The sequence below is a fragment of the Copidosoma floridanum genome, unplaced genomic scaffold (genome assembly GCF_036245765.1).
Source record: "Copidosoma floridanum isolate Cflo_tuat_1 unplaced genomic scaffold, Cflo_Japanese_pri ptg000004l, whole genome shotgun sequence".
NCBI lineage: Eukaryota > Metazoa > Arthropoda > Insecta > Hymenoptera > Encyrtidae > Copidosoma > Copidosoma floridanum.
Window position 1 is genome coordinate 7,575,371 of NW_028321881.1, and position 15,410 is coordinate 7,590,780.

The 15,410-nt window shown below is 30.5% G+C and overlaps 1 protein-coding gene across 1 annotated transcript in view; it reads right to left on the minus strand.

The window, feature by feature from the left end:
• Window positions 1-15,410, minus strand: part of Golgin104 (coiled-coil domain-containing protein 186) — a 315,912-nt gene that overhangs the window by 203,937 nt on the left and 96,565 nt on the right. The window contains exon 2 of the mRNA XM_089595915.1: window positions 12,697-13,279. Coding sequence (XP_089452041.1) covers window positions 12,697-13,279 — 583 coding nt within the window. The remainder of the gene's footprint in view (window positions 1-12,696; window positions 13,280-15,410) is intronic.

Sequence of the window (15,410 nt, forward strand, 5' to 3'; positions counted from 1 at the left end):
AGCAGGATTCCCAGTTATTTTTGAGAAAACTCAAAAGACGAAAATATTCCTCATTTTTATAACCTGACCTGTTAGTTAATTTACTGATTATCTATTAAAAGGTTTTACTTTAATTTTCTAATCCTTTTTATGTTAAACACAAATATGCAATATAAAATAGGAGTTTTACATTTAATTTTCAAGAAAACTTAAAAAAAATCTAAAAATTCTTATTTTTCCAGAACAGCTAAGGAACTTTATAGTTAGAGTCCGAATATGCTTTTATAATGTGTATTTATACCTCCCAAACTTTATTTCATTAATAAAATAACTGTTTATTTTGTTTCTTACTGTAGGCAATGTAAAAATACCTTAAAAATTTATATTTTCCGCAGATATGCTTTGAGAGAGCTGATCCAGTGACACCACACATAAAATGATTTTTTATTTGAATAACATGTGATATAAATATATAATTCCATTTAAATTTTTTGACATCTTGAAACTCTTTTTCAGAATGTACTAACAGATAAATTTTGTTGCACGCTACTTAAACTTAATACACATCTTTATAGCTCAAAACAATAAAGTTGAAAAAATTGTATTTCAGTCCATTTTCATTTATGTGCTTGTATCTATTTGATCTTAGACTGAATTAAGGAATGAAATGACAATGAAAAGTCTTTCACTGACCAGCAATGGGGTTCACTTATAGTTCCTATCAATTATTAAGAGAAAGTTTCAGATTTATGCAGTTTTTAGAATTAAATAAAGTTTTGTATTTTTTATTCTCAATAAAAAGATGTACGAGTATTGTCATAATTTGCTTAGAAATTTTGTTTCAATTCCTTAACATGGAATTAGTTGATAGTATATAAACCTTAACTATATGTAAATCAAATTGATTTTATAAGTTTCTAGTATACCAAATGGAGAACAAGCACATTTTGAGTCTTACAGGATTAATAATAATAAAACGAATGAGTTCTTTCTCATTTGACAAGCAATTATTAAAAAAGTTTTTGTTAGAAGTAAAAATTGATACGTACAAGATGGGTTTAGCGCTACTGGATATGAGAAAACATAAAGCAAATTGCTGCAATAAATAGAAAAATGAGAAGAGCTGCTTTTTCGTCTTGTTATTGTGATAGTGAGCTGCTGAGAGCTGTTAAATAAACTACGGCAGAACAAGAAAGTAAGAGAATAAGTTTAGCTACTTACTCCAAACGCACTAGCTCAAAAAAAAAAAAAAAAAAAAAAAAAAACGTAATCGAATCCTTTTTATCCGGAGCACCCGGTACCAAATCACTTCTCTTTTTCTCTCACTTTAGCAGAATATGTTTATCGTGAAAACCACCTAGTAAGACTTTATTTTTAATGTTCGTAGAGTAATTATTATAATGATCGTAGAGTTTTTATTTTCTACTGTCTCAAAGTTATCAATCTTTCACTACGTCTGGAAAGTCATTGATCTTTAGTCAATTCGACAATCATACAAGTTATGCTCAACGTACCAAAAAACAAACGCTAAGTAATTACTCTAGTCTTTATTTATATGTTATACATCGGTGACGATTCATCAGGTCCTGAAACCATTTTTCAACTTTAAAATCAGCCTGCGTACATGGATACTCAAAGTAATATGGAAAGTTCAAGTTTAAATTTTGACACGACTGATAACTTAAAAAAATGCAATTAAAACGAGTGCAGCAACGAAAAAAGGCAGTAAAGATAAGGGTGCTGTGATAACTTTAGATAAGTACACATATAATCTTATTAATGATGTACTTAAAAATATTTTTTTTAAATATGTTGGGAAGAAAAAAGTAAAATAAAGAACTAAGTCTAATGTTATAGTTAAAAAATCTAGTAAAAATATATATACAGCTAAAACGATGTAGCAAAAAATGACTAGCTACGAAGAGCCACTGACAGAGCGCAGACAGACTTGAAAGAATAAATTAATTATTAACTCTGTGGGGTAAAATTCTACTGAACCCTGATAAAGTTTTGATAAATTTATTAACGAACAAAGTATCCTTATGAACTGTACTGACATTCAAGTAATAGACATTCTGATCTTACTCTAAATAATGTGAAGATTCATAACGCTTTTTTCGAATCAGTGTTATTTTAATACAGATAAAATTATTTGAAAAATTCTTAGAATGAGACTACAAATTATTCATATGAATTGGAAAAATAACTAACAAGTAATTGTTTGGATACATTTATAGGTATATAATATGCTAACAAATAATAAGACTAAATGTTTTGGATGAAAGATAAAAATGTTAGTATCAGTTTCGAAAAAAACAATTTATATTAAATATATTACGTTAAAAGAAAATTATAATTTCACACTTATAAATATTACTTATACTGAAATCGTTAGTTACATACATCATAAGATTCGCACAATTTCTTATCAATGTAGTTTTTTAATACGCGTACCATTTTTTATTCTCCAGTTACTATTTGAAAACAAAACGTTTCTTTCAGAGAAGCTTGGTATAGGCAAATAGCTTAGGAAAACAACTCAATATGGTCGTACGTTAGGAATTTTTTTATTACGAACCGTAAACTTTTGATGTTTTTTAAAGAACAGCTTGATATCGATAAGTGTTAAACAAAAATTATTGAATCAAAACACTTAACTTTAGAAGTTTTACTTTTTGTAGTACTATTTTATGTACGTAAAATTAAAAAAATTGTTAATAATTCTACATGATTTGACAACTAATAATGAAGAAATAAAGCTTCAAAACAATGCTTTACGACATTAGGAAACTACGCAGGAACAATTTAAAAATAAATAATATTTCTCGTTAAACTCTCAATACTTGAGTGAAACAATTGAAAAAAAAAAAAAAAAAAAAAGACTGTCTGACGAAGGTACTGTGATACCGAAACAGCTGTTACACGTTTTTAACGAATAAAGTGAAGATCGATAGTACATAATAAGTCTACTTTTTCATTTAATCTGATATGGATCTTTATTAAGTGACGACCGATAGTATAGAATATTTAAAACAAGCTGATTTCTGGTCACCTTGTACTTCAAGCTCATACTGCGTTTAAGAACATGCACGCAAAATGTATGGTTTTATAACGAATGTATAAAACATCAACTAGGGCCCAAATACATTTCGATACAAACCAACTTTAACAACTCGTCGGCGAAGAAAGCAGTGTCAGGGGCATTTAGAAGATGGCTAGTGGAAGATAGAAGGAAAGCATACAACAAAAGAGACGTTGTGAGTGTTTATCTTAAAGTGGTTCATACTGAACTTTTATCCAAACTCCATAACATTGAATTTACGGCACTTGACAGTGACGTAAGAGTGAAAATAGATTTTATCATTTGGAAAAAGTACATAAAACAAAACAATAAAGTAAATAGACTAAAATATTTTAAAAGGATAAACACATCTTACACAGACACTAACACTGATAATGAACATAGATATTCTGACCACAAATTTTGCAATAGACTCGTTAATTTGTCAAACATTAATTTTTCAGAAAAACAAACTGCTCTACTAGAAAAAAGTTTTAAGTTTAATTTTAATGTACAAAATTTTAAAAAAGCAAAAGAACTCATAGCTGTCGAATGTGAAACTATACTTAACAACAAAAGACTTTTACCGAACAATTTAGTCAATAATTTGAACAAAGAGAAATATTTGTTAGCTAGTTTAATAAAAGAAAATTCAAATTTCGAGATGAAGAACTATCAGAAAATAGCCATTAGTGTTAGAAACAAGTTGAAAGATAATAATATTATTGTAATTCGAGCGGGCAAAGGGAATACAGTTATAGCTATAGATAAGCATTACTATGTCTCGAAAACCTTTGAATTTATAAATTCAGGTCATTTTCAAAAACAGAAAAAAGATCCTACACATAAATTCCAACAAGACGTTATAAGTCTACATAAAAACCTTACCATTCTATCAAATCTTCCGTACTATGCGATTGTCCAGATGAATCCCCAGCCACCAAAACTGTACTCTTTAATTAAACTACACAAAAACAATATGCCTATTAGACCAGTTGTCTCATTCAATAGTTCCCCATCGTATAAAGTATCCAAAAAGTTAAATAAATTAATTACATACAATACTAAATTCACGTCCACCTACAGCATACATAATTCCATACAACTTATAGATAATTTAAAAAATCAACAACTACCCGAAAATTCGACTCTGATTTCATTTGATGCAAGAAATTTCTTTCCAAGCGTACCAGTATCAGAAGTAAGAAACATTATTAAAAATTTACTTAGTAGATCCACTACTAGCCAATTATTTTCAGAAAAAATTTTACACATTCTTGACGTCTGCTTGAAACAAAACTATTTTCAATTCCAAAACCGAATATTTTTAGCTAGAGATTGCCTTACAATGGGTGATCCCATAAGTCCACTCTTAGCAGAGATTTTTATGAATGACTTAGAAAATAGAATCATGGAACATGGTTTTAGTAAAAATTTGCTCTTTTGGTATCGGTACGTAGATGACGTAATTTGTTGTTGGACTGGTACAAAAAAGCAACTAAATTTATTTTTCAAACATATTAATACATTACATAAAAATATTGAATTCACTATGGAACAAGAAAACAACAATAGAATTAATTTTTTGGATTTAACAATACATAGAATTCACGATCAAATAGAGTATAGTATTTTCCATAAACCTACCCACACAGATTCCACAATACATAAAAATTCTATTCATCCGTACTCGCATAAAATGTCTGCATTCAATAGTTATATTCACAGACTCCTTTCCATACCTTTAAACTCTGAGAACTATACTAAAGAATTACAAATAATTAAACAAACAGCTTACAATAATGGCTATGATTCCAACATTATCGACAAGTTAATTAAAAATATACAGTATAAGAAAGCTATAAACAAAGTTTTCCCTCAATCCGCAAGAGAAACTGCACCGTATCATGGAATTACTTACGTAGGCAAATTGTCAGAAAAGATTAAACAACACTTGAAGAAGTACAATATAAACATAGCTTTTAAATCAAACAAAACTGTACAAACTATTATCAAAAATAATAAAGATCAGACCGAAAAAGAAAACAAATAAGGTATTTACGAACTTAGTTGTGGTTCTTGTGATAAGAAATATAGAGGGCAGACTGGTAGAGCTTTGAAGTTCAGACTCAAGGAACACGAAAATGCCTACGAAAAACAACTAGATACTTCTAGTTATGCTAATTACGTTCCTAAATGTAATCATATTTACAATAACAATTTTAAGATTTTACACACATGTAACAAAGAATTAATATTAGATGCATTAGAAGCACTAGAAATTAATAAATTAAAAAACTCTAAAATCTTATTGAATGACATGTTAAATTTTAATAATTCGCTTCTACTTAATTTAGCTTTGGAATGATCAGTATTACTGACTATATACGAACTGTATGCATTTATGTGTGTACGTATGAATGTGTGAATGTATCTATGTGTATAGCCCCTGTTATCTGATTATCGACCACGGCGCAACGTGTATGTTCTTAAGAGAGCGCTGTATATTATTAAGTCTTGATGTACATCTGTCTGACGAAGGTACTGTGATACCGAAACAGCTGTTACACGTTTTTAACCAATAAAATGAAGATCGACAGTACATAATAAGTCTACTTTTTCATTTAAAAAAAAAGACACGTTTTTCAAGAACTAGCAGCAACATTATAACTGAGTAAAAAGTTTTGAAGTTCTCTTGATGGAACTTAAAAATGAATAAAAAAACGCATTCGTCTACAGTTTATTGCGTTATTTTTATGTATAAGACATTAACCAAAATAATCTTTAACATTGATCAAAAGAGAATTTCCAAATCTAAGATTGTTCTAAATTCAAGATCTTAGATTTTAAGAATTTAAGATTAATTTTTTCTATCAACAAAAACTGTTTTTTACAACATTTTAAGTTCGTTTCACTAATGAAAGTCTGAAAAAAACAATATCTTTTTTAGAACTGTTTTTAAGAAGCATAATTAACCTCGGACGATGTAAGCATAAGCATCTGCCAGATCACATGTCAAGCAAAGATTGTTGTTGATTGTGGTAGTCAATTCTAATTTTTTCCGTATAATATTTTTGGTCAATTGTATACATTTTTCTCATTCTACAACACATACAACGATGATAAATAATAAAAAAAATTATATACGGTTTTTCCAAGTTTGAAAAAAAATCCTCTTTAGCACGTCTATGCACATCATTCCAAGAGATAATATTATAAAAATTATTTTCAACTAAATTTTGTGAAACTTTAAAAAATTTGTAACACTTGGTTCTAAATTTTTAACAATAAAATTATAGTCAGGGAGGCAGGGGGCTGACGTAGCTTTTTGAGGTCCATGGGGCCACCAAAGTTTCTTTTTATGTAGTTTTATCTGTTGAACTCGGAAAAATCACGTAAGAAAGTTATTAACAATCGTCATAAACAAATTTTAAAACTACATTTTTTTATTAAAAAATTTTCTTGTTCTTTGGTATATTTGAAACAAAAATCATTGTATCCACCGAAACCCTACAGTTTTCGAAAAAAAAATTTCCCAAATTTCTGAAAAATGCCCTTTTCCCTAATTTTCAGAACGTTAGCAAAGTATGGAAATGAAACATTTTTACAAATTACACTATATCACAATTAATCATTAATTTTTCTCTACACTCTTCAAAAGACAAAATTCCGATGAATTAAGCCACAACATTCTTTCTTGCAGCTAACATGTTAAGTGTTTCAGTGCGCCAGCACGTCTGAGTGTATAACTATACGTGTTTACGACATGCTGAGACACATAGGTATATTCTAATCCATGTACGCGCATTAAAGCGCTCAAAATGTTAACTGCAAAAAAAAATTTTGCGAATCTAATTATTGGGATTTTCTTTTTTGGAAAGAGCAGAGGTAAGTTGATAGTCAATGGTGATGTGGTGTGCCTTGTGAAAATGTTTAATTATTATACTTTTTCAAGGCTCTCAAAATTAGAAGAATAGCATTAGTTTAACTGTGGAAATTTTTTACTCGAAAACTGTGGGGTTTAGGTACATAAGATAAATTTCCCCATTCAACGAACGATTTTTCGAGTGTTGTTGATACTAATGCTTAAAATTAATTGAAAAAGGGTTAATGCAAAATGACCGTATTGAACGAACATGAATTTGCTGATATTCAAGCGTTCCAATCTCATGTCCCAATTTAAGGAACGCCTATTAATTAACATCCAGACTGTTACTACATAGTCAGGCCTGTAAATAAGTATGATGTATAAAAAATACGGAGTATGCAATCACTAGGGTTGTTAAAAATAGTATTAAAATTATTTTATTCGATGAAAGACCCACTACTCGTAACAACAAAGCTTTTTACATATGAAGCCACTGTAAAAAAAGGGTAACATTAAAATTGTTAATTAGCAGAGTTAGGCAAGACAAATACATACAGCCACTGTACGAAGAGAATCGGTGCACAATACCTTACAAAATTTATTGTTACACATTAACATTTTGCCTACTATCAATACCAACTCTATCAACACCTTCAATCTTTAGCCAAAATCTCAATAACCCAGTCATGCTTCGATTACCAACCCATATCCTTGATTCATAATTAACTATGAACTGTTTCAAAAGTTCCTTGGATATAAACGATTCAACTTCTTGAATGAATTTTTGACGATCTGTTTGCTCATTTTTAACATTTTTTTTTTTTGTAAAACGTTATTATCTACTCTACTGGAATTCAACGGTTATAAGTCACTGCAGTAAGATCTACTTATAACCACATGTTTTTCATTTTCCCATCAATCCAATGCTGAATTGTTCACGCCAATCGTGAACTTTTAATTTTCTCTCTTCATTTTCTAATTTTTTTCAGCACAATACGTTAAATGCAATAATTATATTTCCTGGAATTGTAATAGCTTTATCTTTGCTTTATCATCTTAAGTAACACTTATCAATTTTATAACTTTCACTTTACATTTATACATACTTTAATTTCAGAACTTAAATTTTCTTATCTTATCTCTTTTTCTACTCTGACTCATATGACGACTACAGTGTATATTTGTATGGTTAACTTTAGTTATTTTCTCCGCTATTATTGTAATAAATCAAATACGTCTTAATAAGCAAAGAGCCAACATCAATTGCGCTCTGAGCTCCGCTAACCGCTATTGTAAATACATACGCTATTAAATAAACGCTATTTAAACTACTACCACTCAACAGTTTATTGATCCTCAGTAATTCCCGAACAATCAATATTAAGATCCCCGCGTTCGTCAAGCATTTTTTGCTTGAACGTAACATGAATACTATGGGAAAATTTTTTTTTAACCTTGTTTTTTATTTTCAAATTTCCATTTCCTCACTGCATTCTTCCATACTTTACTCTAGAATGCCCAAAAAAATGAGGTATGGAGTAGCTGTGTGATGTGTGTTGATTGAGGATAAAGAAAAATAATTTCAATTTTTTTTCTAGCAAACCGATATCAAGGAGATATTTGCATGTGGTGTATGTCTATCACATAACAATACCACAGGAGACTATTTTCATGTCAATAAGCCAACGACAAACCACATTTGTTACATATTCATAAAATAAATCACTTGTCATGAATCCATTTTCAAAGAGTCCAACACCACAACTTTTAGGTATGTTTTTTATTACGGCTTCAGGCACTTTCTTTTTATATCCATACAAAATACGTGGAGGGGTGCGAGAGATCTCAGTACTATAAGTAAAGAGAACTGAATGGTTCTCTTGATCAGTGCACTGGTACACAGTTCTAGCACCTATTTCGGCTAAAACCTGGTAAGGCTTAGGATTTAGCTGCAGGCTGGTTTCGTCACAATTGAAAATTCTTGAAGGATGAATATTCACCAGATTTTTGTCACTTGAAAATTTCATTATTTCATTGAATCAGAGCATCAGATCCTCTTCAGTGACATATGCTCTTACAAGCTTTAAAGGTTGAGCAGTTCTGTTAAGACCATTTGGATGACGCCTTTGAAATACCTCCAGCCAGTGACGAACAGGCATATAATGTGCAAATAGATTGTCTCTTTCAATTAGTTTTACATATTCTTCAACTTTGTCAATTAGCTCCTTACTCATAGTTGGAACACCTGTAGCTGCCCTGTACAATATCCAATGTTCGATTTCTTTTTCCTCATCTCTGTGAGTGAAGTACTTGGTCCTCTTATATGTTTATCTATACTATTTTTTATTCAGTAAAGAGTTCATTTAACAAGACAATGAGCCTGAGAACTTTTTCTGAATGAATCACCAACATTTAATAATGGATCAGGAGCAGACTAAACTTTCTTTGATTTCAAATCATAAGATCATATTTTCTTTTTTTAACTATTTTTAATCTTGACACTTTTGACACCGGACTTTTTCTTGTTGCCTTGACCTCTTTTTCAAAGTATTTTCATTGTTGCTGTCAGTGAAAACACAAGCACTTTTAGGTTAGAATTTTCAAGAAATCATGCAATGTAAGAATAATCTTATATCTTTTATCAAATTACTTGCATTAAATACCATCACAACTCGAAAAACTACTGATTTTGTTCCATTCGTTCACTAAACTGGGACAATGCGTGTTGACTATGGAACGAGAGAGCTTAGTGTTCCTCAAACAATTTCGAATTCGACAATAATGAACACATTTAACGAACGCACTTGTTTAATAATGTAAGGACATTAATTTTATAAATTATGAACAAATATAGTTTCTATTTTAAATGACAACCAGATAGGTATAATTTTTAAGCCATTTAATGAGTTAGTTAATTTTTTTCCTAAAAAAACAAGCTTTTCAAAAATGCAGTTACAGAAAATCTTTAACTTTATATATACACAAGTGCAAATAAATTTTTTGTCACGCCTTTCATGGTGCTAAATGACATATTGATTTGTTTGCAATCGAAGCGTTCATTAAACTAGGCCATGTTTGTTCAAATGGGATGTTAAAATTACATTCTAATTGGTTTTCTGTTAGTATGTGCCATGGAATAAGAAAAATAAATTTTTTTATTTAAAAAAACATAATTTCAAAACTTGTTTATAAACATTATTAATAACCTTTTTGCGTGGTTTAACCCTCAAAATTCCAAGTTAAAAGATAAAACTGCATAAAAAACCGGCCCTCTGGAGCATTTTTAGATTTTTTGAATCTATTTATAGTGTGAGCAAACTAGATAGAAACTACCCCTATTTTATAAAAATCAGAGCTGGGCCATAAAAAATTTCTTCTTATAAATCTTGAGCCCAACAACAAACATAACTACATGAGAACCGAAAAAAATGTCATCAATAGGTTGAAAAAAAAAAAGGTAAAAATATCTAAAACAAGTTTTCCGCTTCTACTGGAAAAGCCTTAATTTGGACAAAAAAAAATTGTGCTTAAAAAAGATGCGCAATTTTAAGACGAAAAAAATTATACCTAATGGGCCCAAATTGGTCTTTCCGTTTTTCCGCAAATTGTCAAAAAGTGCCAGTTTTGCCCTGTTTTTCTATGATTTGTAACTGGCGTTCTGATAAACATTTTGACTTCAAATTGTAACAGAACATGGGTTTATTATTCTTAATAACCTCACAAAATTTCAAGACGATCATATGCAAACTTTTTGCAAACCGTCAAATAAACTAAAAAAAAATATATGACTATATTGCATGTAGATAAGGAAACAATTGAACATGGCCCTAGTAGATATTCAAGTATTAGTGATACATTTAAAGTCGTATCAATTGGCGCATATATATAGATGGCGGCACTTTTATATAAGCACTCTTAAAACTATCCATGCATGCCCCCTCTCGACAACAAATATACTTAAGATTTAAAATCAAAATTCAAATATTTTTTATTTCAAGACAGTTTCTTAAGAAGTAAATAAAAAAGAAAAAACATCCTTTCCGGGTGCGGATGGAACACAACCTCTTGTTTACTAGATAGTTGCTCTACCACTTGAGTTACTGAGGAACCGTACATTCACTTACACCGCAGGTTCAGATAAGTTCTAATTATTTATTTTTGAGCTGTTTTTTTACCCCAAGCTCGATTTTTAATTGGTACATGACTATAAAGATCGTAGATAAGTTAGAAATTTAATATGGTGCGAATAAATGTATGGCGCTTTGGTAGCTCAGAGGGTAGATCAAGGGTAGTAAACAGGAGGTTGTGTGTTGAATCCACATCCAGGGAGAATATTTTTCTCATTTTTATTTATTTCTTAAGAAATTCTCTTGAAATGAAAGATATGGGAATTTTGATTGTGAATCTTTCGTATATTTATCATCGAGAAAGGGCATGTATGGATGGTTTTAAGGGTGCTGATATAAGTGCTATGATCTATATACATGCACCAACAGATGTAATGAAAAATAAATTAATATTATTATTTGTATACCCGTTAGAGCCATATTACATTTCAAACCGAAAAAGGTCTTTTCTAAAAAAAACGGCTCCAAAAAAGTTGTTAGACCAGATAGAGCCATTTTACAAAATATTTTTTCTCAATACGTTGTTAATCTAACAGTGGTAAAATTTTCGTATCCCTTACTTTTTCGTAAGTAACCTAAAAATGTATCTACAAATAGTGTTTTTTTGCAAATTACCAGTGGTGGTGCTGGCATGATCGCGCCACTTATTTAGACCACACCCTCTTCCAAGCAGATTTCGAGCGATTCGCTTTAAGGAGGTTAGGGAGTAACAATAAAATGCAGAGATCACAAAAATATAGAGTTTTCTTGATAGTCTAGAATACGTAGAACTTATATGAGTTTTTTAAATATTTGTCATAGGTCACTTTTAAAAGAATTATACAAACGAAAATCATGTGATTAACATAGGCTTTTGTAGGGAGTAACCTCTTTGTCTCGCTTAAATGGACAAAACTTTTTGAAAAATGCAAAGGTATAGAAAAAAATCTACCTACGAGTTAATTATTGTTTAATTATTCGGTAAGAAAAATTTAGAGGCATGTTATAGTGTATTGTAAACAATGCAAACGTTAAATGTAAAGAAAACCTTGAGTTTGTGGGGTGCAAGAGAGGGTGCACAGTAAAGGGGGCCACGCTGCACGAGCAAAGGGGACTCTCCTTTCCTCGTTCCTTTGAATGATACTCCGGAACCTCTTAAAACTGACGCAGTCCTCATATAGTAACGTTTGTTGTGGAGCTCAAAATTCCTACAAACAAATTTTTTGGTGGCCCAGTCTGGATTTCTTCGCCGAAAATCTAGTTTGCTAACACTACTGTTGATAGCTATCGAAGTATCATCTTTAATAACCATTCAGCACCGAAATTATTTTAAATTTAGCTGTACGTAAAAAAAAGTTTGTCGTTTCTGCAAATAAAAAGTATCTTTTAATTCTTCAGACTTATATAATGTGGCCTATTTTAAAGTACTAACAACTAATAAAGGCTACCATGGACTAACTTTCACATAAGTCAGATTCAAGTTACATTTTGTTTACAAATAGATCAGAAACTTATTCCTTACAATTAAAACTTACAAGAAATCATAATACAACATTAATAAGGAGTATTTGATGTACGAACAATTTTACGAAATATCTGTAACTAACTGCTTTTTTTAAGAATTTTTGGGTTGGCTATGTATTACTAATTTTAGGCATTGAAAAAATCAATGAAAAACTCACCTTTTTGATTCAATTAGATGTTTTTCACTTGTAGCATATTTCATAACTATTTTTTCTCTTTCTAATTGGCGTGACAGAAAACTTTTTAATAGTTGATCGTATTCTTTTTTTAATTTTATAAAATTTTGTTGATAATTTGAGCATGCCTTACAAAATATTCTCTTATTCATTTCATCAACAGTGATTCGTAAATCATTGATTTTTCGCAACAAATGTGAGATATACAGTTTAAGTTTACTCATTTCCTTTACAAGAATAAAGAAAAATTTTAGCAACAATATTAGAGAGTAATTGTTTAAACTTTGCAAATAAATGCAAGAGTTGTTTTGGTTACATGATTCTAACTCTTGATAACAAATTGAAGTATTATAAGTAACAACCTTATTGTTTAAACGTAAGCTGTAATTATTACAGTAGAAGGAATCTTGCACAAAATTAAAAGATACTCCTTTCTTTAACGTAAATCTCGGTATTTTAAAACAATTTTCTAATACATTTTTTCGATCTTTTTGATCAGGTAGCACACTTATCGTTGATGAACGTTTTTCAATTTGCCAGTATTGAAAACTAGATGTATTAGAACCTGAAATAAGAAATATTTTGATATAAGTCGAAATGAAATATTTAAAAATTATTTTAATAACTTAGAATTTTAAAGTTAACTAAAAAATAAAGCGTACACGCTAGGTATGTATCACCAAGAGATCTGTTAACCAAAAAAAATTCTTAATAATAGCTAGATGGTTGAAGCAAGAAAGAAAATCTTCATATAGTATGAAATACTGGATTTTTAAGTTCTGATTAAAAAAAAAATTAAATAAATAAGCGGTAAATTTTTATAACTGGATATATGGATGAATAAAATAACAAGTTTTCTTACGAACAAAATAAACAAGCATAAAAAAAACTAGGTGTGGGTCTCGGGACCCCCGGCAGAAGTAAAACTTCTAACTTGTACGTTATTAAACTCGGTATAACGAGAACTAAGAACATGAGAGTACACATAATTTTAATAGGTTTTTAAGTATCTGATATTAATAAAGTAAAAATTTTAATAGTATTACATGCTATGCAAGCGCGCGCATAGAATACCTATACTTCAATATCTCGACCAGAAATCTTGACATCATGCATACATATTCAATATTGTCGCTACAAAAATAGTACAATGAGCAGCCAAAAAGCAGGAGATGATTAAGATTTTGGTAAAATAAAATATTGATTAGGATATTATGTACTCAGTTTTATTTATTTCCAAACGAGTGTATTATTTGAATAAAATACTAAATCAAGCCTCTTTGTTGACTTTATCAGTCATTTTTCTTTACAACATTTACTTACTGTTGTTCTTTTACTGCAAATGTCTCAAAAAAATATAATTTGCTTGTACATTAACGTATTGTATATCTATTACATGCCAAAAGGTTGAGCTAGGCTATTGAGGATACCTAAAGAGGGCCTCCATAATACCCCGTTATTTTGCCTCTATAGGCATGCCTATCGATTCTCAGTAGGCATGCCTCATGAGGTCCTCCTGTTCAGTGTAGGTATCCTCAATAAATTTCTAATCAGAATACTACTTATGTTATACGTGATCAGCACATTCTAAGTACTTCAATATTTGCTATGACATATGTATTAATATATGCACAAATTGTTGGTTATGTAATGCATGGGTACATCCCAGGCGACTATGTACGTGAAATTTGAGACTTACTTTACTTTCGCTCCCTATATCAGTGTGTAATGTACTATTAGAGCATTTGATATGACATAATATATGAGCAATGAATTCTTGTTGGAATCTTTATATCCGACGAATAAAATTTCTTAATTTTCGCTGCCATAAAAGTAAAATAAATCACTGTATCTGATTGAGATTCAAGAAAAAAATAGGCATGGCTACTTTCCATTGTAAAGTTGTTATTTTTCATTTTATTTGTTTTCTATAATTATTGATAATTTAATATTAAAATTTACCCGTGCTTGGCTAGTTTTTAATAATCTCAAAATTAATAATAAGAATGAAGATTTCGGTCATGTTTTAACCATTCTTATAACTCATAATAAAGAATAAAAAATAAATCAATTTTTAGATAGGGAAATATCCCGTCCCAACACCTGCAGTACGTCCAGCTCTTAGCTTTTCTACTACCTTACGCTACTCTACACCCTCTCTTCTCAAAATACGATAACTGTGTTGATGAGAGTGGGGACAGTAGTAGTTCTTTCACATCTGCGAACGAATCATCGTTGATTTCACGCAGTGACGTTATGAGCATGCTTGACGAAATAAAGAAACATCGCGATGCAATGCTAACTGTGCTTGGAAACGAGAAGACTATTCGTGTCAAGGCACAACTGCGAGACACAATAAATACATTTAGTGCTGTTGTAACTAAAACTGCCACTACATATTTGGTCAGCCGGGTTTATAGCTCCTGCGGTTAAGGCTTTAAACAATGCACGTGGAAACATTGAAAAAGCAAGTGGTAAAGCCTGTCAAGCTATCTCAAAAAATAACGTAGACGCCAGTCCCCGTATATTCTCAGCAGTTTCTGTGGGTTCTTTTCCTGCGTTATCAATAGGTTTGCTGCGTGGTGATCGTGGAAAGTTCATGCTGAATCGCGGTATGCCGCTTAGCACTCAGTGCTCGAATCATATTACAATTGGCTGACGTGACGATGCTAGGCCGAATTTTGCTTCTTCAAAAG